Source organism: Squalius cephalus (genome assembly GCF_949319135.1).
Source record: "Squalius cephalus genome assembly, chromosome: 25".
In the NCBI taxonomy this organism is placed as follows: Eukaryota; Metazoa; Chordata; class Actinopteri; order Cypriniformes; family Leuciscidae; genus Squalius; species Squalius cephalus.
The window spans coordinates 23,773,213-23,798,966 of record NC_137146.1 but is presented as its reverse complement, the minus strand read 5'-3'; the positions used below and the strand labels follow the sequence as shown (position 1 = coordinate 23,798,966).

At 36.1% G+C, this 25,754-nt stretch overlaps 1 protein-coding gene across 3 annotated transcripts in view; it reads right to left on the bottom strand.

Annotated features, from left to right (window-relative positions):
- The window catches only part of LOC307153980 (NACHT, LRR and PYD domains-containing protein 3-like), a 96,249-nt gene that overhangs the window by 36,910 nt on the left and 33,585 nt on the right, over positions 1–25,754 (bottom strand). For all 3 annotated transcript variants that reach the window (XM_079863833.1, XM_079863834.1, XM_079863835.1), the window contains one exon: positions 5,489–5,659. In XM_079863833.1, coding sequence (XP_079719959.1) covers positions 5,489–5,659 — 171 coding nt within the window. The remainder of the gene's footprint in view (positions 1–5,488; positions 5,660–25,754) is intronic.

Genomic DNA, 25,754 nt, shown 5'->3' with positions numbered 1-25,754 from the left:
GTCCAGCGAAGGGTGAGGTGTTTGGGCAGGGCTTTGAGGGGTGTACCGCTCTAGATCTCCATCCAGCAGCAGTGGGCAGGCAGAGATGAGTGGCGACTGCTTCCTTGAGAGGGGGCAGCTTCTCATATCCTTTTTCCACGCCGCCGTCAACAGAGGAGAGCGTATCGGAAGTAGAAGCACTCGTGCCTGCCGAGTAGGGGGCACGCCACAACTTTGTGAGTTCATCGTGGACCTCAGAAAGAAGGGCGCTGTCTTGTGACAGGGGGCCTGCTGGCTCCCTGGCAGAAACCATCCATCCAGTCAGCTCCTAGCAGGCTCTTCGGGTGAGGCCCACTCGAGCCCGAGGTCTGAAACGGCTGTGGTGAGGATGCACAGCATCTCAGCGTCTAGGTTCGTCCTGGTAGCAGTAGCACTAGCATCTGACTGTGAGAGGAGGGCGGGGTCAACTGAGCCTGACCACTCTTCCTCAGACACAGCAATGGAGAGGCTGTCGTCGCGTTCTTCATCCTGTCCGCCAAAGGAGACGAGACCTGCCGCTCGAAGAGAGGGGCGCTGGTCTGCCTTAGTGAACAGGACCAGCAAAGGAGACTGTGATGGGGAAAGCAAAGGCACGCGGGGACATGGCCGGCGTGGGCTCGCTTATTTCCATCTGTTCAGGCTGCCATTGGCTGAAGTAGTGCGGGAAAAGGAAGAGCAGGAGGAGCGGTGTCGCCGTCTTTAAAGAGAGCTAACCGTGTCCGCAGCACAGAGATAGGCAGACCCTCGCAATGAGAGCAGCCCTAGGCAGAGAGTGCAGCTTCAGCGTGGGCGGCTCCCAGGCACGTCCGCCTCGTGCAGAAGAGATCCGCATGAGGTGCATGAGGAGTGAGGTATTTGCAACAACGCTCGCGAATTTGCTCTTTTAGAAAAACTGAGTGTCGCAGTGGCGAGCACACAGTTAGCAGAGAAAGGATATAGCGTGTTCGCCGGATGGCCACAGGAGAATAGCGACAGAAGAGAAGCGGCTTCTAGGTGAGGGAAGAAGGCACTGTGCGCTGTATGCAAGGCTCGTTCTAGCTGAAAAAGACGTGAAAGGTTGCTGAAGGAGATAAAATCTGATATTATGGCGAATAATGGGCTTTTATAGCCCAGCCCATTCTGGAGGGCTCTGACGTGCTCTGGCGCGCAGTCGCCTGATTGGTTCACGCGTCAGAGGCGCTTCACCATAGGGTGTGCAGTTGCTACAGCACAGCCAATGAGCGAGCTAGACGCTCTGCAGTGTTCGCTGTACTGCGTTTTAACCCTCTGAGGTCGACAAACGCGCCGGCGCGTTTTGCTGGATTTTCTCCACATTGTAGCACTTTAAACTTAAATTTCTCCGTCATTTATGGTCATACAGAAAAAATAAATATAAAAAAAGAATCTGTGGTATTTCTACTTTTGTATGTGTCCACTTCCAATCAAATCAAAACATTGTGCTTTTGTAAAATAAAGAAAATAAACAGTGTGTGCGTTCTGCCTCTCCGTCGCGGTGAACTTTTTTTTCTTGAGCACGTCAATAAACTGAAACAAAACTCAGCGAATACTTGTTACACATTTATGAGCCATACACCTTTATAAACATTTAAGTGTGTACTTTTAAATGATCGGATTCAAAACGAAAACAAATATTCTCTGTTTAAGTAATTTGTATAAAACCAACAAGATTTCCAGCTTCTCAAACGCTTCCTAATTATTTTTAATTCGGCCACGCCCACTCGCGCAAAAGATATTCACATGCAAATCTCCACATGGAACGCGATCGCCCTCATTACCTCAACAACAAAACACTTCACTTCACTTTTCGTCGAGTTTGAAAGACGTGCCTGAGCTTACATTGGATTTACATCAGAAGAAGAAGAAGGATATTTGAAGACAAGAAAGATAAGGTAAGAAATTCTTACATATTAGTTTGCTATTGTTGCATAAATTTCACATTGCAGTTGAACTGTTGCTAGATATATGGTGAATATTATAATATTTAGACCCGTGTTTACTGTTACTGTGTTTGTGGATATCTGCTCAAACGTAGATAGGCTATGTATATGGTAGGCCTAACCATAATGTTTTATATTTGATCGCAATCGCGTTTTAATGTATCATATTTTTGATCGCGATCGCGTTTTAATGTATCATATTTTTGATCGCGATCGCGTTTGAATGTATCATATTTTGGAAAAGCAAAACGCTCCAAACGGCTTCATGTTTTTACTATTATCTCATTTCATATCATCATAACGAATGGAAACATTTGAAGTAACATGATAATCAATATATTTTTCTCTAGCTTAGTTGTTACTGAAATCTTTTTGAAAATATATATAGGCTGCTATATTGTTATTATTTTATGCAGCACTGCGCATAGCCTATACCTACAAGGCACAACAAACCTGGTGTTCATTATTGTTGGAAACATTTGTGTGAGTGTGTGTGTGTATTCTGTGAATTTTAAAAAGCAATTTTAACAAGAAAAATCTAAAATGTATTCCCAAAATCGTGCAGGCCTTTCTCTTGATATCAGTATGTTCACTTTTTTTTTTCAGGGCCCAGATGCCACTGAGTCCTGCTGACTTCAACATTCACAGTACATGTCTCTGTACATGAACATGGTAAAGTGAAAATCAAACACCTTAGAAAATGAAAGGTATGTACAATGTTTTTAGGAATGGCACAAAGGTCTCTTTCTTCAATAAGTGCTTTTTTGTTGTGTATCTTTGGATTATGTTGTGTTGTAAATAAATCCAAACAATTTTAAAAGCCATTCTTTTTTAAATCTCCTCATTCTTTGTGCAAGGTTGGTCAGAATGATGGGCCCTGATAAGCTCCTAATAGGGCCATTAGGGAGGTTCTTTGTCTTTCTCAGGTGTGGAAAGCTTTCATATTAATGAGGTGATCCGCCCCTTCGCATATTGCTTTCTAACACAAAACACGTCGTAAAATTTTTAAATCAATATATTGTCTTCTCTGAATGAGCAGTCAGGGTGATTCTCACATAGTTTTAGAGCAAATATTCTAGGCTACGTGATACAATTTTCAAAAGTCTTGTGAAGAAATAATCAGTATGGGTTTCATGACCTTATTTCAGTGAGAATTTATTTTTGTATTTTCACAAACCACGCATAAATGTCATTATCTCAAAACTACAAACTTTTACATACATGCTGCTGATATATTATTGTAGCAGAGTTTGTGCTGAATACAGTGTAATTAGACTTTAGCCATGAAAATGTCACAAGTAACAGAAATAACCACAAATGTCAGAGCATGTCAGAACACCTCCAGGGCCCAGAAAACAGCTCAGACCTCAGAGGGTTAAATAAAGGCTTCAATATTTCTCGAGGAAAGGAGTTTCCCCACTGTGTATTAGCTACACAATACGAAGTGACCGTTCTCGAAAGGGAACTCTTTGTTTTGAAGATGTTACCAGCAGGGCCGTATGCAGGGTTTTTATAAATACAGAGGTCCCAAAAGTGATCTTGCTAGAGGGATTCGGGGGCATGCCCCTCCAGAATTTAAAGAGTAGCCTATCCTATTTATGAGTTGTTCTCCTTCTCCTTCTCACAACCTGTTTAATCACATGAAACTGTTGATGCTGTTTTTACTCATTGAGCTGCAAGATTCTGGAAACTGACAATCACAATAAAAAAATAAAAAAATAAAACATTGTGATTACAATTCTCCCACAATTCTGAATAGACAACTAAAAAAAAAAGAGAAGTAATTTACTAGAGATTCTGGCATTAAGCTAGTTGCTGCAGTCTATTTACAAAACACTTTTTTATAATCGGTTTGAATACATGATTCAAGGACTCAATTATAAAGATGTCACATGTTTCATTACAAGATGAATCAGCGTTTTTGAACAAATCTTTTGAATGAATAATTCAATGAGAAGTAAATTTTTTAACAGTCTCTTGTCTCCACCTACTGGTGTAACAATGTAATTGATACAATCTTTATTTGAAGCATCAAGTTACCTTCAAAAGGTGATTTACTCTATTTTGTTCACTTCTGTTTGAGATGGAGGAACTGGTTGTCTCCCTTGGTTGCAAGGCTGTAGTTTGGGTTTGAACATTGGGGGGTTAAAGTGTGAACCATTTAACGGGGTACCAGGAAATGCTACCTCGTGAGGTTTATTTATTTGTTTTTTGCTTTATTTTTGCAAAAAGGCCCACACATGCAAAGTTGGTTGATAACAATCACTTGTTTACAAAGTGCCATGGGAAGTCAAATTATCATTGCTTAAAATTTTCTAAATTTGCTTCATTTTTTTTTTTAAATGTTAGTTTCCTGTCATTAATTGGATTATCTTTTATTTTCCCAATAGGCATATCTGTCATATTAGCAGTCAACATTTTACACGAGGAAAACCAATTGTTTAGTCAATAATTCAAGAAGGTCCATACTTTAAAGCTCTTGATTCTAACTTGTACTTGGCCTTATGAAAAAGTAGTTATTGTAATTGTTTAATATAGCATTTGTTACAATAAGGATATAATTACAGGTAGACCATTGATGGCTCACAAAGAACTTTTTCTTTATTTTTAAAAAAAGTCTATTCCCTTAACAGATTATTTATTATAAAATCTACAACAAGTTAGTTAAAATGTAGCTTACCACAATAAAAACAATAGAACTTCATAAATTATAGTAAAGGTGGAAATGAGAAATTTAAAAAGCTTGCAGGAGGATGTCTTCTCCTTGTTTCATCAGTCTTTTTAGTGGCTGTTTTTAGATTATGTTTAACGTCCTCCACAGCGTTTTACTACATTCTCAATAGAATTCAAATGAGTTATACATTTTATCACGCAAATCTTATCACACTTTTGGAGCGCGCTGGCGAACGCGCTAACGGTGATTTTCGCTCCGTCATGCTTAAAGCAGGTAACCTGCGTTTTATGTGCTAGAGGTTGGTTTTTATTAAACCCTTTTCTTTTTGTTATATAGGAAGGTCCTATTAAAACTGTCTTGGAAGCTTTCTACCACACCTTTATAATTTATATTTGCAACCTGCTCTTTATGTTTAGATTTTATTGTTTTATCCTTGTTCCAGAAAAATATAAATTACTATATTTAAAAACTATGATCATCTAAACAATGACTGAAATAAACCAATTCATTATAATTAATTTTAATCAATAAAAAAGAAAAGAAAATTACAGCTACCTCACAGTTGTGGTGTCACAAGTGTACTTGTTTTCAAAACTTAGTGTACTTGTTTATCATGGAGAAACAATTATTTGAGTGAGGAAACAAGGAGAAATATTAACAACATACATACAAAAATAAGATGAATTAACCCTTAAAAAAGAGGGCCAGGTAAAGGAGTATCAATCATCTACCAGAAGCAACTGAAGAATGAGTCAATGGTTGTTGGGTCAAAAACAGAAGCAGCAGGTCATGTGATGTGATGGACAAAGACATGAATGTCAATGAATGTCATGTGTGACTATCAGAGAAATGAACTTACTTCAGTATCTCCAGTTTACAGCGAGGATCCTCCAGTACAGCAGAGAGCAGATTCACTGAATTTCCTAGTTCATTCACAGTCAGATCCAGTTGTCTCAGGTGTGAGGGGTTTGATCTCAGAGCTGAAGCCAGAGCAGAACAACCTTCATCTGTGACTCCACAATCACTCAACCTATAGAGAACAATGACACTCTCTTCACTCTCTCAGTTCAGATCAGATCAGTTTAGCAGTGAATCCAATATTATCCATTATGACAGAGAAAGTACAAACTTAAGAAGAAATCAATATGTTTGATGGATTACAGAAGTCTTTGTGTATAAATAGCCCTCATGTTTCCATTGTCTCTTGTCAGGTATTGTCAGTGTAACTGCTGTTGGTGAGTTCGTTTTAAGTTTAAGAAGTCATGTCAAGTTTTTGTTTAGTTGGTATTTTGTTAGTATTTAAATAAAACTGCACTTGGGTTCATCTACCCTCGCCTCCCGTGGAAATGTTACAACATGATTGATCATAACACATCTAAAGTTTTATTCAAGATAAATATTTATTTATTCTACTTCCTGTAGTGGTGGGTAGTGATAGCAATTTCAAAACACTGCTTCATGAAGCTTTGAAACCTTTACAAATCTTTTGTTCCGACAAAAGCAACAGTGGGCTCCCGGATCACTGGTTCCGAATCAATGGTGCAGAGCGTGTATCAATCTGCCAGAGTCACGTGCTTTCAGTAAACGAGGCTTCATTACGTCATAACTGTTTCGAAACGTTTCGAAACACTTTCATTGGTTCACCGCTGGGGGCGATGATCTCTGTCAACCCATGAATCATGAGGAGTCACTGTGAACCATTGAACAAGTGTCTGTGGATTTTACTTGCTCTCTGATTATTTTTATACATTTGTAGATGTTTTAATTAGACATTAGTGTAATTAACCTTTTCACGCAGTCATTACTCACACGTAAGTTTAAAATATTCTAACTGACTAACTTTATTGTTTCCATGGTGATGCGTCATTGCTTGTCATGTGACACACCACAACCACAACAGCGCTAAATGAATGATGATCTGCTTTTATGTAATTTTTCCTTTTTTATTCAAAATATTCACAAATTTATTAGCTATAGCATTAAATATCTGATATTCCGATTGTCAAATATGTGCAAGTGGATGTGTTTTGTTGTTTAAACACCTTTATAACGATCGCGTTAGCTGAGCTGGATGCTGTATGATGGGCGCCGCCATGTAGCCTAAGTTTGTGCCACAGTTCAGAGAATCAGATCTGTTGGATTTACAACACGTCAATGCCTCCACTTCTCACGAAATACATGAAAGTAAGTGGCCGGTGAACTGGGAAAAGAATAGGGTAAACTTTACAGCTACTTACACAATGTGTATCTGAATAAAACGTGTCGTCTAATTATAATGGAAAAGATTATTATTGTCGCTTCCATAGACATCAGTGTGTATTTTACAAACTCAAATTCATTGGTTTGCTAGTACTTATGTGATTGTAAATGTCTGAAACCTAAAATAAACATTATGTGATTCAAAACACTGAATAGTTGTGATATATGACAGCATTGAGCACGTCCTTCTCTGGCTCAGCGTCACCCAATGTGCAAAAGCACGTTTTAAATTTTAATTTAGCAGTTGATCACATGATGCACCGACTGTTCTAATCACACTGTGATAATACGCTCCAGGGACCAGCCAAGACTGGTCACACCGGTGTGATCGTACGTGCGAAAGGGTTAAAATGAATAATGGTAAAGTCTATTATTGTATTAGTCTATTAGGAAGTCCAGGTAAGATCATTTGAATGTTTTTTAAGAAGGGCAAAAGCGAACAATAAGTGAGAGGTCTGATCAAATAAATTAGGGATTAACAGAGGTGGGTAGTAACGAAGTACATTTACTTCGTTACATTTACTTGAGTAGTTTTTTGGAAAAATTGTACTTTTAAGAGTAGATTTGAATGTGGGTACTTATTACTTTTACTCGAGTACATTTCTAATGAAAAAACTGTACTTTTACTTCGTTACGTTGGGCGACGTTCCTCTCGTTACTTTATTTTAATGCAATATGTGTTGTTAAATGCGTAAGTGCGATGTATCTTTTTTCTGGGCTTGAGCGATGCTCAATTCACAAATGAATCACTCCTTTGAGTCGATTCTGTTCAAAGACTTCATCAAACAAGTTGGCAGATCTGTCTAAATCGGTTCGCGAATCAGTTTGAATGGACTGTTCAGTTCCTGCACGCACTGAATCGTCTGAAGCGATTTCAATTCACACTCCACTCTGAGTCGTAACAGGAAGATTTAAGGACATCAAGAGCGTTGGATGAAGTGGCCGTGGACCCAGCTAACAAAAATATGTTCTAAGAACGTTGTGGGAACGTTGATTTGAAATGTTCTAAAAATGTTGAAATGTCCAGTTTGCTAAACGTTGCTGGAATGGTATTTTAATGTTAGAAAAACGTTGCTGGAACGTTAGCATAATGTTGCTGGAACGTTATCTTAAGGTTAGCATAACGTTGCTGGAACGTTAGCATGACGTTGCTGGAACGTTAGCATGACGTTGTTGGAACATTGTCTTAAGGTTTGCATAACGTTGCTGGAACGTCATCTTAAGGTTAGCATAACGTTGCTGGAACATTATGTTCTAAAAATGTTGAAATGTCCAGTTTGCTAAACGTTGCTAGAATGGTATTTTAATGTTAGAAAAACATTGCTGGAACGTTAGCATAATGTTGCTGGAACGTTATCTTAAGGTTAGCATAACGTTGCTGGAACGTTAGCATAACGTTGCTGGAACATTGTCTTAAGGTTTGCATAACGTTGCTGGAACGTTATCTTAAGGTTAGCATAACGTTGCTGGAACATTATGTTCTAAAAATGTTGAAATGTCCAGTTTGCTAAACGTTGCTGGAATGGTATTTTAATGTTAGAAAAACATTGCTGGAACGTTAGCATAATGTTGCTGGAACGTTATCTTAAGGTTAGCATAACGTTGCTGGAACGTTAGCATAACGTTGCTGGAACATTGTCTTAAGGTTTGCATAACACTGCTGGAACGTTATCTTAAGGTTAGCATAACGTTGCTGGAACATTATCTTAAGGTTAGCTTAACATTGCTAGAACGTTAGCACAACATTGCTGGAACATTCTTAAGGTTAGCATTACGTTCATGGAATGTTATCTTAAGGTTAGCATAATGTTAATGGAACGTTATCTTAAGATTTGCATAACGTTGCTGAAACGTTAGCACAACATTGCTGGAACATTATCTTAAGGTTAGCATAACGTTGCTGGAACATTATCTTAAGGTTAGCATAACGTTGCTGGAACGTTAGCACAACATTGCTGGAACATTCTTTAGGTTAGCATAACGTTCATGGAATGTTATCTTAAGGTTAGCATAATGTTTATGGAACGTTATCTTAAGGTTTGCATAACGTTGCTGGAACATTATCTTAAGGTTAGCATAACGTTACTGGAACATTCTTAAGGTTAGCATAACGTTCATGGAATGTTATCTTTAGGTTAGCATAATGTTTATGGAACGTTATCTTAAGGTTTGCATAACGTTGCTGGAACGTTATCGTAAGGTTAGCATAACGTTCATGGAATGTTATCTTAAGGTTAGCATAATGTTCATGGAACATTATCTTAAGGTTTGCATAACGTTGCTGGAACGTTATCTTAAGGTTAGCATAACATTGTCGGAACGTTAGCACAACATTGCTGGAACATTCATAAAGGTTAGCATAACGTTCATGGAATGTTATCTTAAGGTTAGCATAACATTGCCATAACGTTGCTGGAACATTAGCATAACGTTGCCAGAACATTAGCACAACATTGCTGAAACATTCTTAAGGTTAGCATAACGTTCATGGAATGTTATCTTAAGGTTAGCATAACGTTCATGCAACATTATCTTAAGGTTAGCATAACATTGCTGGAACATAAGCATAACGTTGCCGGAACATCATCTTAAGGTAAGCATAACGTTCCTGCAACGTTCTTTCCCCCAAAATGTTATTGACAATACAACATTCAAAGAACATTAAAATGTCCACTTTCTTTCAAGTTAAAATGTTATTCTAAGGTTAGAAAAAAAATTCTGCACCATTCCTCCAACTTTATTTTTTTATTAACACAACCATGTGAATTATAAGCGCACACTTTTACAGCACATCAAAAAGTAGAAAATTTCATATGATTATCATACATTTTAAACGCTACATTATAGCTTAAAAAACAACAACAAATATTTTCATATAAACATTTAGGCCTAAATGAAATGAAAACGGTGTTTAAGGGTTAGTTCACCAAAAAAAATTGTCAGTAATCACTCTCCCTCATGTTATTCTAACCCCATAAGACTCCTGTTCATTTTCAGAACACAAATGAAGATATTTTTGATGAAATCTGAGAGCTGGCTCACTCCTCTACTAAAAGCGACCTGAGATTGAATGCATTGAAAAGCCCTCGCGCTACTCATATACTGGGAGAGAGATAAGACAATAGAGCTGCACGATTCATCTTTAAAAAAATGTGATCTCGATTCAAATGCCCACACGATCTGCTACCATTTCGTCTGTCTATTAAACCTTTGACAAAATCATAGTTTCAACCTCATAGTATCATTATTTCTGTGATACAATAGTTCAAATTATCATAGAAGTACTTGGATAAAAGTTCATTGTGGTAGTTACGATTCATGAAGTTGTTAAGCTCCTGGTAACCCGCGAGAGCACGACAAGTTTATCCTCCATCATCACACTCTCTGGCGTTCACTACAACGGAAGACCCGCCTCTCCATTCATTCGATTCGAGTTGATTTTTTTTTCAACTCCAAAAACATGAGCCGCAGCCGGCGGTTAAACGCGAGGCGCCTGGGGCGCATAAACAGCGCACAGAACGTGCACTGCCATAGGAAATCAATTGAAAAAAGGCGCCTCTCACTTCCAAAAATGCGTTAGGTGTGATTGGCCCCTTAAAATAAAGCATTTATCGATTATATTGTTTCGCCACAAGATGGGGACAAGTGACTGTTACAAAATGTTGTATTTATGTATTAAATGTATTTGTTATTGAATCATTTATTAAAGAGAATGTAGTACTAACTGTATGATGCTTCTGAAATAAGTCAGAAAGATGTGGTGAATTGTTTTTGTAAATATGACTCATCTTATACATCATTTAGCCTATACAGTCTGTATTTAAGTGTATGATTTAACATTTTCTGATGGTCTAGGGGTAAAAAATTTAATAAAAATCGCAATATCAAATCGCAATTCTTAAAAAAAATCGTAATACCAGCAGTATCAGCACTGAAGATTAACGTTCTGAAGATTAACGGAAGTCTTAAAGGATAATTCCGGTATTTAGCACTTGGAGTCTCTTTTCTGGTTTGTTTTGGATGAACTAGAGCAGTGGACGATGGGTCCTGTCTCGACTCTTGACTCGTTTAGAGTCGCCTTTGACGGCTTCAGAGTGGCTAGCTACCGGCATGCACAATCATGTCCTTAAAACAACCATTAACGTTCGTTTTCAAAACTGTGCAACTCACCGAGTGGTTAGTGGTGTTCATTGATGTTCCAAAACAAGTTTCTGTCGTGTTTTATTTGGCATTTTGTAAAATCCCATTGATTTCTGTTGGGAGGACTCATTGCTTGTTGATATTACTGCGCTTCAGACTCAAATATCGAGCGGAAGTTTATACGCGGTTGTGAGGTATCTGAAAAAATAGTTCCACTATAGCAAATAACACGGATTGAAATCATACATTGTGCCAATATATTTGTTATTAATCATCAACGAACACCACTAACCACTCGGTGAGTTGCACAGTTTTGAAAACGAACGTTAAGGGTTGTTTTAAGGACATGTTAGTGTATGCCTGTAGCCAGCCACTCTGAAGCGGTCAAAGGCGACTCTAAACGAGTCAAGAGTCGAGACGGGACCCATTCGTCCACCGCTCTAGTTCATCCAAAACAAACCAGAAAATAGACTCAAAGTGCTAAATACCGGAATTATCCTTTAAAGAATTAGTTCACCCTAAAATGAAAATTTCCTACTACTTTACTCACCCCAATGCCATCCAAGATATCCATGTTTTTCTTTCCTCAGTGGGTGAGAAATTATGTTTTTTGAGGAAAACATTTCTGGATTTTTCTTCTAACAATGGACTTCATTGGTCACCATCGTATTAAAGTCCAAATCAATGCAGTTTCAAAAGCCTTTGAAGTGTTTAAACGGGCTGTACGCGATCACAGCTGAAGAAGAGATTGTTATCTAGCGAAAAGATAGTTTTTTTTTTTTTATAGACTTTTTACCTTCAATAGTTCGGATTGAGCTGATCAACAAATGGACAGGGAACTACGCCATCACGTTGAAAGGTCACAACAGCGCCGGCAGAAGTACCGCCCCACTGTTTACAATGCGACCGTACGTAGGAGGATAGTTCAAATAGTATTGTTTGCTATTATATATATAGTAATAGTATTCAGTGAATATGAATAGTATATGAATTAGGGCTGCACGATATTGGAAAAAAAATTACATTGCGATATTTTTTTCCCAACGATATATATTGCGATATTGCGAGCCATCAATCCAGTCTAAAGTCAATAATTACCATTCCATGTTATTAATAATTTCACTAATAAGCAAGCTTCATTACAAGTAACAAAAAGGCCACTTAATATTTTATTCCAGAAACATATTTCTCTCAGAATTCGGTGAACGTTCTACACAGGACCTAACGTTCTTCAGGTTCTAGGACCCGAAAAATGATGTTTTCTGGGCTGATTCAGTGGTTCATGTAAACGGCACCTAGAACCAGCAAAAGTAATGATTAATAATATGTAAAATATTGCAATGAGACATTTTAATTGTTTAGTAATAAACAAGTGTTTTCTGTAAAGATGAAGTTGACAATATACTGACTCGCGATCTTCGCAGCAGTGATCGGGAGAAATGCACTTTTCATACAGATTTTTTTTTTTTTATGGTTCTGTTTAAAAGTAGAGATCTCTGTAGATAATAGTTATATTTCAATTTTTTTATTATTATTATTATTATTTTTAGGTGTGTGAGGCGAGTAGGCTACCTTTTATGCTGAGTTTCGGTTCATGGATGATAGCTTAATCTCCAGTTCAGGCGCTGGCTGCTATATTTAATTTTTAGGCTATTTATTAAATCCAGGAAATTTGATAATGAAATACTGATTAAAATTAAGATACAATTAATACAAAACGAAATTTGTTTTAAAGAAAGGCTTTGTGCTTTCTGTTTGAGGTCTCTGTGAAAGTTTCTAATGATGATTGACATACTTTTAGCAGTCTTTTAGTGCCGCTTTCATAACGGTTGCGTCCATAATGTCACGTAACATTGTTTTTTCCTCATAAATGCGAACACGAAAAATAAACGACTTTTAAAAAAAAAGACAACCATCCACAACTTTATAACACTCCAGCAAAGTAGCCTACCTCTTTTTGTAGACGAAATAGGCTAGTCCCAAATAGCTGATTTTGACTTTTTTGCGACGGATCCTCTTCGTAGCGCATTTTTAGCTATAGGATTGCCAGTGAATGTTGGCTGTGAGCGGTGAGCGCGGAGAGATGAACCAATCACTGTGCAGGCACGCGGAACGCGTATGTCACCCCAGCAAAAAACCATACAACAATCTCGTGTTTACTGTGTGCTACTAACGTTACCCTTCACATCGCATGTTCCAGCGATGTGACTATCGCTCATTCGCACATCGCGATGTCAATGTTAAAACAGAATATCGTTCAGCCCTAATATGAATAACATTCTGATGAATATGAATAGTAGTTCAAATAGTATTGCCGGCGTGACCTTTCAACGTGATGACATAGTTCCCTGTCCGTTTGTTGATCAGCTCAATCCGAACTATTGAAGGTAAAAAGTCTATAAATTATAAAAAAAAAATTAAAATGACCTATCGTTTCGCTAGATAACAACCTCTTCTTCAGCTGTGATCGCGTACAGCCCGTTTAAACACTTCAAAGACTTTTGAAACGGCATTGATTTTTTACTTAAAAACAATGGTCACCAATGAAGTCCGTTGTTAGAAGAAAAATCCAGAAATGTTTTCCTCAAAAAACATAATTTCTCTCCCACTGAGGAAAGAAAGACATGGATATCTTGGATGGCATTGGGGTGAGAAAATTATTCGGAAATTTTCATTTTGGGGTGAACTAATCCTTTAAGGGGTTGGAACAACATTAGGGTGTATAATTACTGACAGAATATACATTTTTGGGTGAACTAACCCTTAAATATAAGTAGTGTGGGGGTGCCAAACTAGCACTGTGGTCCAGTCTGTGGTCCAGTCTCTTCGTGCTGTGGTCCAGTCTCTTCATGCCCCATCTGGAAAGTGAACAGATTGACTGATGTTACTAATGGTGATTTATTATTTCATAAACATTTAATAATAACAGTGTGACTACTCCATAAATGTTAACCCTTAAGTTATTTAGGCTGTGCTTTGAGTACTATAAATATTAAACCACACAAGATTAAAATGTAGTTTACAAATGTTATACAATGGAAAGGTTCAATAACACATTGTAAAGGATTAGCTACACCTGAAAATGAAAACTTCTATCATTGAGGGGAAAATAAGATAACGTGCATCAAAATTCTTTACCTGCTAAACTTTTCTAATTTGTACTAATTTGCCATACTATGGAAGTAGGAATATAATACTTTCAATTGTATGACAATAGCAGCATTGAGAAAGGTCTTCTGAAGCTATTATAATACAATTATAAAAATCTATAAACCAGGGCTTGGCATTAACCCTGGTCTTGTAAGTTACTTGTCCTTTGGACAAATAAATCGTTCATTCACTTGTAAAAAAAGAAAAAGAAAAAAAAAGCAGCCTGTCCAGGAATATATAATTTTTTTAAGTAACTTAAGGTTATTAATCTGTGTGTAACGTATGTGTGTGTGTGTGTGTGTGTGTGCGGTGTGTGTGCGGCTGGATGCTTAAATTAAAAGAGCACATAGTATAAAACGGTGATTCAACTTACTTGAAACTTAACGTTAACAGTTAAGTTAACGTTACATTACCTGCGAATTAAGCGGTTGCGTGACATTCATGTTAATACTAGGCATAAATGGCATTATAAAACCCCAATTTGCCCTCCAGGTGGGCATTCCGTCACGTGAAAACTATGAATTAACCGTCCAGTGAATACTTTTAAGTTAATTACTTTTAAGATAATTTAGTTTACTTCCATTCACATTGAAACATTGCCAGCAAAACCTTTACAAAACCTCTAATCAACACATAAGATTAAAAGCCTAAAGCCTAAACTTTACAGCTAAAGTCTAATCAACCTAACCTTACCTCAAAGTTAGTTAACGTTAGCCTAAAAGTTTAGATGCTAACTGACTTTTCCCGAAGACACTAAACCATTTCTATAAAGTAAATATTCAACGGAAGCGTGTCATTTACATGAAAGAATGTGTCAGAAACATTTGTATGTACTATTTGTGTAATTTTGGTGACTAAACTTACCTGAAATTAGCGAAGACAACAGTGAGAGACGGAGCTGCTGCTTGTCGTCAGTTGAGCTCCCCGCCCGTTTCTATAGTAACTCCAGTTCAAATCTGGTTCAAATGCAACTCGAGTGCGCGCGCCAATTAAAAGACGTAGAAGTCACGCATCATTTACATAAAAGAAGAATTGATGGAGGGAATTATTTGATAATCAGATAAAATATCCAGAAATGTGAGGTTAACATTATTAAGTGGCCATCACCAAACTGTAAACGGAATGAGTATATGAAGCATGAGTGTAAAACAATACAAAATCATTTATATAATAGGTTATAATAGGCAATAATATAATGTAATATATAATAGCCTATAATATTATATAGCTTTATAAATGGTTAACGTGGTGTTGAAATAAAATTGCAAACACATTTACTAAAAACTAAACATGATATAAGGCATGAATATATTTTGTGAAATATACACAATATGTACACATATTTACAGATGTAACATGAGGAACAATTTAAAAGATTTATGTTCAATGTATTTTGAAATAATATATTTTCAAAATGTATTTCAATATATTTAACAGTGCTTCACATATGTGAATAGCATATCTATCTATCTATACATCTATCTATAAATTATGGGAAGGTCTGTCTGGCTGTCTGTCTGTTAACAACATTTTCAAACTTGACAGGTTTTTTTTGCTACGGGCACAAGTAAGTGCAGTGTAAAGTTTGACATTGTTTGGATTAGAAATGTAAAATATATTGTTAAATATATCGGTAAAAGAAGGTAATTGTTTAAAAATAAACATTCTGGCATAAACACTCACAGCTACACTGTTTACTTCTGAATATTGTTTTTTATTCACAGCTTTTCTCCGAGTTCAGTGTGTAGCCTGCCTGAATCGTGTAGTTAAATTTTCCTTGGTGCTTTCTTCCATGCATAAATAAAAATGTCACTGAACTTTTGCTGTGTAATTGTAACAATGAGCACTCAAACACACCAAAACAACAATTATTAAAAACACACACAAAAACTGATTTTGCACGGGCACTTTGTCATCATTTGTAGTAGCCTATTCATACACTGTTTGCTCAAGCGTAGCGTTTTCTCTGAGTTCACTGTGTAGCCTGCTCCCTGAATCGTCACACTTACTCATTTGTGGATGTTCTGAATCTGTAAGTCAGCTATGCTCTACTTATAAATATTGGCCCGGTTTCACAGACAGGGCTTAGACTAAGCCAGGATTAGACCATAGATCAATTAGGACATTTAAGTAATTTTTATGAACATGCTTAGAAAAAAACATTACCGATGTGCATCTTAAAACTAAAAAGGCACTGATATATTTTTAAGATCAGTCAGTGCAAGTTTATTTCAGTGGAAACAGCTCAGACTTACATTTTAGTCTAGGACTAGTCTTAAGCCCTGTCTGTGAAACCAGGGGATTATATTTCATTCTGGTGTGCTTAACGTTATCACTACTGTGTAATAGTAGCTTATGCTATTCACCAACTAAACATATACTATTCAATGCGTTAACAATTCTCTTTCACGGGCATCATAGCCTATTCACAAACTGTTTTTACTCAAGCGTAGCGTTTTCTCTGAGTTCACTGTGTAGTCCGCTCCCTGCATCGTGTGGTTCAATTTTCCACATTTATTTTATGTCATTATTTCAGGATCAGTATTTGCTTTCTACCATACACAAATAAAAATGTCACTGAACTTTTGCTGTGTAATTGTAACAAGGAGCACTCAAACACACCAAAACAACAATTACTAAAAACACACAAAAAAAACTGATTTTGCACAGGCATTTTGCACTAGTTAATATTAATTTATTAATAGGCTATATAGTGCTGGTTTATTGGGGTGATGTTATAAACTACTGTGATGTTTAAAATGATTATATGGATATATATAGTCATTATACAAATCTAGTGATTGTAAACTAATGTTAAGAAGCGCACATTTGTTAACGAGTGTCCTTAACATTGAGAATGTACAGCAAACAACATGTTCCCAGAACGTTTTATGATAGCCTAAATATAACATTCAGAAAATACTAATAACATAAAGACGTTCCAAGAACCTTGTTCTAAGAACGTTTTCTATCAACGTTATGAGAACTTTCATCCAGCACAACATAACATCATAAAGATGTTCCAAGAACCTTGTTCTAAGAACGTTTTCTATCAACGTTATGAGAACTTTCATCCAGCACAACATAACGTCATAAAGACGTTCCAAGAACCTTGTTCTAAGAACGTTTTCTATCAACGTTATGAGAACTTTCATCCAGGACAACATAACATCATAAAGACGTTCCAAGAATCTTGTTCTAAGAACGTTTTCTATCAACGTTATGAGAACTTTCATCCAGCACAACATAACATCATAAAGACGTTCGAAGAACCTTGTTCTAAGAACGTTTTCTATCAACGTTATGAGAACTTTCATCCAGCACAACATAACATCATAAAGACGTTCCAAGAATCTTGTTCTAAGAACGTTTTCTATCAACGTTATGAGAACGTTCATCAATCACAACATAACGTCATAAAGACGTTCCAAGAACCTTGTTCTAAGAACGTTTTCTATCAACGTTATGAGAACTTTCATCCAGGACAACATAACATCATAAAGACGTTCCAAGAATCTTGTTCTAAGAACGTTTTCTATCAACGTTATGAGAACTTTCATCCATCACAACATAACATCATAAAGACGTTCCAAGAATCTTGTTCTAAGAACGTTTTCTATCAACGTTATGAGAACTTTCATCCAGCACAACATAACATCATAAAGACGTTCCAAGAATCTTGTTCTAAGAACGTTTTCTATCAACGTTATGAGAACGTTCATCAATCACAACATAACGTCATAAAGACGTTCCAAGAACCTTGTTCTAAGAACGTTTTCTATCAATGTTATGAGAACTTTCATCCAGCACAACATAACATCATAAAGACGTTCCAAGAATCTTGTTCTAAGAACGTTTTCTATCAACGTTATGAGAACGTTCATCAATCACAACATAACATCATAAAGACGTTCCAAGAACCTTGTTCTAAGAACGTTTTCTATCAATGTTATGAGAACGTTCATCAATCACAACATAACGTCATAAAGACGTTCCAAGAACCTTGTTCTAAGAACGTTTTCTATGAACGTTATGAGAACTTTCATCCAGCACAACATAACATCATAAAGACGTTCCAAGAATCTTGTTCTAAGAACGTTTTCTATCAACGTTATGAGAACTTTCATCCATCACATAACATCATAAAGACGTTCCAAGAACCTTGTTCTAAGAACGTTTTCTATCAACGTTATGAGAACTTTCATCCAGCACAACATAACATCATAAAGACGTTCCAAGAATCTTGTTCTAAGAACGTTTTCTATCAACGTTATGAGAACTTTCATCCACACAACATAACATCATAAAGACGTTCCAAGAACCTTGTTCTAAGAACATTTTCTATCAACGTTATGAGAACTTTCATCCAGCACAACATAACATCATAAAGACGTTCCAAGAATCTTGTTCTAAGAACGTTTTCTATCAACGTTATGAGAACGTTCATCAATCACAACATAACGTCATAAAGACGTTCCAAGAACCTTGTTCTAAGAACGTCTATCAACATTATGAGAACGTTCATCCAGCACAACATAACATCATAAAGACGTTCCAAGAATCTTGTTCTAAGAACGTTTTCTATCAACGTTATGAGAACTTTCATCCACACAACATAACATCATAAAGACGTTCCAAGAACCTTGTTCTAAGAACATTTTCTATCAACGTTATGAGAACTTTCATCCATCACAACATAACATCATAAAGACGTTCCAAGAACCTTGTTCTAAGAACGTTTTCTATCAACGTTATGAGAACTTTCATCCAGCACAACATAACATCATAAAGACGTTCCAAGAATCTTGTTCTAAGAACGTTTTCTATCAACGTTATGAGAACTTTCATCCATCACAACATAACATCATAAAGACGTTCCAAGAATCTTGTTCTAAAAACGTTTTCTATCAACGTTATGAGAACGTTCATCAATCACAACATAACATCATAAAGACGTTCCAAGAACCTTGTTCTAAGAACGTTTTCTATCAACGTTATGAGAACTTTCATCCAGCACAACATAACATCATAAAGACGTTCCAAGAATCTTGTTCCAAGAACGTTTTCTATCAACGTTATGAGAACTTTCATCCATCACAACATAACGTCATAAAGATGTTCCAAGAACCTTGTTCTAAGAACGTTTTCTATCAACGTTATGAGAACTTTCATCCAGCACAACATAACATCATAAAGACGTTCCAAAAACCTTGTTCTAAGAACGTTTTCTATCAACGTTATGAGAACTTTCATCCAGCACAACATAACATCATAAAGACGTTCTAAGAATGTTTTCTATCAACGTTATGAGAACTTTCATCCAGCACAACATAACATCATAAAGACGTTCCAAGAACCTTGTTCTAAGAACGTTTTCTATCAACGTTATGAGAACGTTCATCAATCACAACATAACATCATAAAGACGTTCCAAGAACCTTGTTCTCATAATGTTTTCTATCAACGTTAAGAGAACGTTCATCAATCACAACATAACATCATAAAGACGTTCCAAGAACCTTGTTCTAAGAACGTTTTCTATCAACGTTATGAGAACTTTCATCAATCACAAATAACATCATAAAGACGTTCCAAGAACCTTGTTCTAAGAACGTTTTCTATCAACGTTATGAGAACTTTCATCAATCACAAATAACATCATAAAGATGTTCCAAGAACCTTGTTCTAAGAACGTTTTCTATCAACGTTATGAGAACTTTCATCCAGCACAACATAACATCATAAAGACGTTCGAAGAACCTTGTTCTAAGAACGTTTTCTATCAACGTTATGAGAACTTTCATCCAGCACAACATAACATCATAAAGACGTTCCAAGAACCTTGTTCTAAGAACGTTTTCTATCAACGTTATGAGAACGTTCATCAATCACAACATAACATCATAAAGACGTTCAAAGAACCTTGTTCTAAGAACGTTTTCTATCAATGTTATGAGAACGTTCATCAATCACAAATAACATCATAAAGACGTTCCAAGAACGTTGTTCTAAGAACGTTTTCTATCGACGTTATGAGAACTTTCATCCATCACAACATAACGTCATAAAGATGTTCCAAGAACCTTGTTCTAAGAACGTTTTCTATCAACGTTATGAGAACTTTCATCCAGCACAACATAACATCATAAAGACGTTCGAAGAACCTTGTTCTAAGAACGTTTTCTATCAACGTTATGAGAACTTTCATCCAGCACAACATAACATCATAAAGACGTTCCAAGAACCTTGTTCTAAGAACGTTTTCTATCAACGTTATGAGAACGTTCATCAATCACAACATAACATCATAAAGACGTTCAAAGAACCTTGTTCTAAGAACGTTTTCTATCAACGTTATGAGAACGTTCATCAATCACAACATAACATCATAAAGACGTTCAAAGAACCTTGTTCTAAGAACGTTTTCTATCAACGTTATGAGAACGTTCATCAATCACAACATAACATCATAAAGACGTTCAAAGAACCTTGTTCTAAGAACGTTTTCTATCAACGTTATGAGAACGTTCATCAATCACAACATAACATCATAAAGACGTTCAAAGAACCTTGTTCTAAGAACGTTTTCTATCAACGTTATGAGAACGTTCATCAATCACAACATAACATCATAAAGACGTTCAAAGAACCTTGTTCTAAGAACATTTTCTATCAACGTTATGAGAACTTTCATCCAGCACAACATAACATCATAAAGACGTTCCAAGAATCTTGTTCTAAGAACGTTTTCTATCAACGTTATGAGAACGTTCATCAATCACAACATAACGTCATAAAGACGTTCCAAGAACCTTGTTCTAAGAACGTCTATCAACGTTATGAGAACTTTCATCCATCACAACATAACATCATAAAGACGTTCCAAGAACCTTGTTCTAAGAACGTTTTCTATCAACGTTATGAGAACTTTCATCCAGCACAACATAACATCATAAAGACGTTCCAAGAATCTTGTTCTAAGAACGTTTTCTATCAACGTTATGAGAACTTTCATCCATCACATAACATAACATCATAAAGACGTTCCAAGAATCTTGTTCTAAAAACGTTTTCTATCAACGTTATGAGAACGTTCATCAATCACAACATAACATCATAAAGACGTTCCAAGAACCTTGTTCTAAGAACGTTTTCTATCAACGTTATGAGAACTTTCATCCAGCACAACATAACATCATAAAGACGTTCCAAGAATCTTGTTCCAAGAACGTTTTCTATCAACGTTATGAGAACTTTCATCCATCACAACATAACATCATAAAGACGTTCTAAGAACGTTTTCTATCAACGTTATGAGAACTTTCATCCAGCACAACATAACATCATAAAGACGTTCCAAGAACCTTGTTCTAAGAACGTTTTCTATCAACGTTATGAGAACGTTCATCAATCACAACATAACATCATAAAGACGTTCCAAGAACCTTGTTCTCATAATGTTTTCTATCAACGTTAAGAGAACGTTCATCAATCACAACATAACATCATAAAGACGTTCCAAGAACCTTGTTCTAAGAACGTTTTCTATCAACGTTATGAGAACTTTCATCAATCACAAATAACATCATAAAGACGTTCCAAGAACCTTGTTCTAAGAACGTTTTCTATCAACGTTATGAGAACTTTCATCAATCACAAATAACATCATAAAGATGTTCCAAGAACCTTGTTCTAAGAACGTTTTCTATCAACGTTATGAGAACTTTCATCCAGCACAACATAACATCATAAAGACGTTCGAAGAACCTTGTTCTAAGAACGTTTTCTATCAACGTTATGAGAACTTTCATCCAGCACAACATAACATCATAAAGACGTTCCAAGAACCTTGTTCTAAGAACGTTTTCTATCAACGTTATGAGAACGTTCATCAATCACAACATAACATCATAAAGACGTTCAAAGAACCTTGTTCTAAGAACGTTTTCTATCAACGTTATGAGAACGTTCATCAATCACAAATAACATCATAAAGACGTTCCAAGAACCTTGTTCTAAGAACGTTTTCTATCAACGTTATGAGAACTTTCATCAATCACAAATAACATCATAAAGATGTTCCAAGAACCTTGTTCTAAGAACGTTTTCTATCAACGTTATGAGAACTTTCATCCAGCACAACATAACATCATAAAGACGTTCGAAGAACCTTGTTCTAAGAACGTTTTCTATCAACGTTATGAGAACTTTCATCCAGCACAACATAACATCATAAAGACGTTCCAAGAACCTTGTTCTAAGAACGTTTTCTATCAACGTTATGAGAACGTTCATCAATCACAACATAACATCATAAAGACGTTCAAAGAACCTTGTTCTAAGAACGTTTTCTATCAACGTTATGAGAACGTTCATCAATCACAACATAACATCATAAAGACGTTCCAAGAACCTTGTTCTCATAACGTTTTCTATCAACGTTATGAGAACGTTCATCAATCACAAATAACATCATAATGACGTTCCAAGAACCTTGTTCTAAGAACGTTTTCTATCGACGTTATGAGAACTTTCATCAATCACAAATAACGCCATAAAGACGTTCCAAGAACCTTGTTCTAAGAACGTTTTCTATCAACGTTATGAGAACGTTCATCAATCACAACATAACATCATAAAGACGTTCCAATAACCTTGTTCTAAGAACGTTTTCTATCAACATTATGAGAACGTTCATCAATCACAAATAACGTCAAAAAGACGTTCCAAGAAACTTGTTCTAAGAACGTTTTCTATCAACGTTATGAGAACTTTCATCAATCACAAATAACATCATAAAGACGTTCCAAGAACCTTGTTCTAAGAACGTTTTCTTTCAACGTTATGAGAACTTTCATCAATCACAAATAACGTCATAAAGACGTTCCAAGAACCTTGTTCTAAGAACGTTTTCTATCAACGTTATGAGAACTTTCATCAATCACAAATAACGTCATAAAGACGTTCCAAGAACCTTGTTCTAAGAACGTTTTCTATCAACGTTATGAGAACTTTCATCAATCACAAATAACATCATAAAGACGTTCCAAGAACCTTGTTCTAAGAACGTTTTCTATCAACGTTATGAGAACTTTCATCAATCACAAATAACGTCATAAAGACGTTCCAAGAACCTTGTTCTAAGAACGTTTTCTATCAACGTTATGAGAACTTTCATCAATCACAAATAACGTCATAAAGACGTTCCAAGAACCTTGTTCTAAGAACGTTTTCTATCAACGTTATGAGAACGTTCATCAATCACAAATAACGTCATAAAGACGTTCCAAGAACCTTGTTCTAAGAACGTTTTTTTCTCAACGTTACAAGAACGTTAATAACGTTGTATGAACGTTCCGAAAACATTATTTTAATAACGTTGTGTACTAACATTTACACAACTTTTAAAGAACGTTAGTGAAAGTTCTGGGAACGTTCCCTGTTAGCTGGGGACCTACAGTACAGTCAAGTGAGAGCAAATCTGCAAATGCATCATATATTTGCCAGCGATTGAAGATCTTTATTAGTTGAACATCTTCGTAAGCTGTCTGTGAATGAATGATTCCACAGGACGATATATTCGATTTCATTTCACTCAGGTAATACATTTTACAACCAAACAGATTATTACGCCATGGTAGCACTACTAGAAAGTATGACATTACCAGTTTTTTGGACATATACATTAATTTATACATTAAATAAGCTACCATTGCCCACCGTTTATGAACACCCACCATCCCGCGGTAGTTTGTGTGTATAGTTGCGCAGTGGCATGCGAACTCGACTTGAAAACGAATGCCTTTAATTGCCTGCCGTAGACACAGTTAACCAGTTTAAACATGCTTGCAGAAATATACATTTGATTATATTTTGGAGAACCGACAGAAGAAGATTCGTCGATGTACTTTTTGTTTTTTTTGTGTTCAGATATTCAGTAGCAGTCATGAGCGCGAGCACATGTGAAGAGTTTTAACTCTTTCTTCTCTGTGTCAATTGCATGCCTTTGAATGCAACACTCTGCAGATTCACTTTATTTCGACATTGTCTAATAATCCAAATGTAGTTGTATAAGTTATATTACTACAAACCAAAGGACAGGCAATGATTTTCTTTTTCTGGCTACAGATGGGAGAAAATGCTTTTTGTTGCAAAGAGAGCCAATCTACTTATGAAAATAATAGCCTAGTCATTTAAATAAAAATAAATAATCGAAATAATATAATTTTATATATATGACGACTTCAAATGCAAAAGCCTCTAAGTACCATCTGAAATTTTCTTCTAAAAGAGCATTTTTATCAAGCTTGTACGTTTATGTTCAGTTATTTCACTTAAATGGCAATGAAAAGTACCTATTAATTGTCATTAAAGTGAAATTACTGAACTTAAATATACAAGCTTGATAAAAATGCTTGTTTTAGAAGAAAGTTTCAGATGGCACTCAGAGGCTTTTGCATCTGAAGTCTTCTTCATATATATATATATATATATATATATATATATATATATATATATAATCCGAAGTAAGTTACTCGCTACTTGAGTAGTTTTTTCATTGGATACTTTTTTACTCTTACTCAAGTAACTATTAAGATTATTACTTTTACTTTTACTTTGAGTAAATATTTCTATAAGTACTTGTACTTTTACTTGAGTACAGTTTTTGGGTACTCTACCCACCTCTGGGGATTAAAATAGTATGAATAAAAAAGTGTCAGTAAAACAATAAAGTAGGGTACAGGTTAACATTAGTGGTGGGCAGATCGAGGCTTCGTGGAACACTGAAAAAGTTTAATCAAATGTGCAGTATTGTGTCGAGGCTTCGAAACAATCTGACACCCGTCTCCACGGTGACCCCTAGTGGTCAGAACAGTGGAAATGCAACAAAAACATGCATAACAACACCTACAAATCTATTGCAATTTTTTTATTGAAAGTAAAATCTTTCAAATTCAATTACCTAATCATCTAATAAGATTATCAAGTGTCTAGTCTATATGTTCTTTTATTAATTGTCAGGGTTTGTTTTGTTTGTTGAATGGCTCAACTAAACAGGCCAATAATAGACTAGGCCTATGCCATTATTCATTTTAATTACACTAATGTCTAATTAAAACGTCTACAAATGTATAAAACTGATCAGAGATCAGGTAAAATCCACAGACACTTGTTCAATGGTTCTCAGTGACTCCTCATTATTCATGGGTTGACAAAGATCATCGCCCCCAGCGGTGAACCAATGAAAGTGTTTCGAAACGTTTTGAACCAGTTATTACGTAATGAAGCCTCGTTTACTGAAATCACGTGACTCTGGCAGTTTGATACACGCTCCGCACCACTGATTCAGACCAAAAGATTCATAACGGTTTTGAAGCTTCATGAAGCAGTGTTTTGAAATTGCCATCACTAACTTCTTGTATTTTTATGTAAAATATCTGTCTTCTGCTAAATCTGTTTTAAACTAGATATACCGCATCGCGGTACAAAATATGACCGCCGCTCAGGCCTGCACTGGCTTTCCACAAAAATAAATGACGTGGAGTAATTTGGCTGTATTGCGTGTTTATGTATAT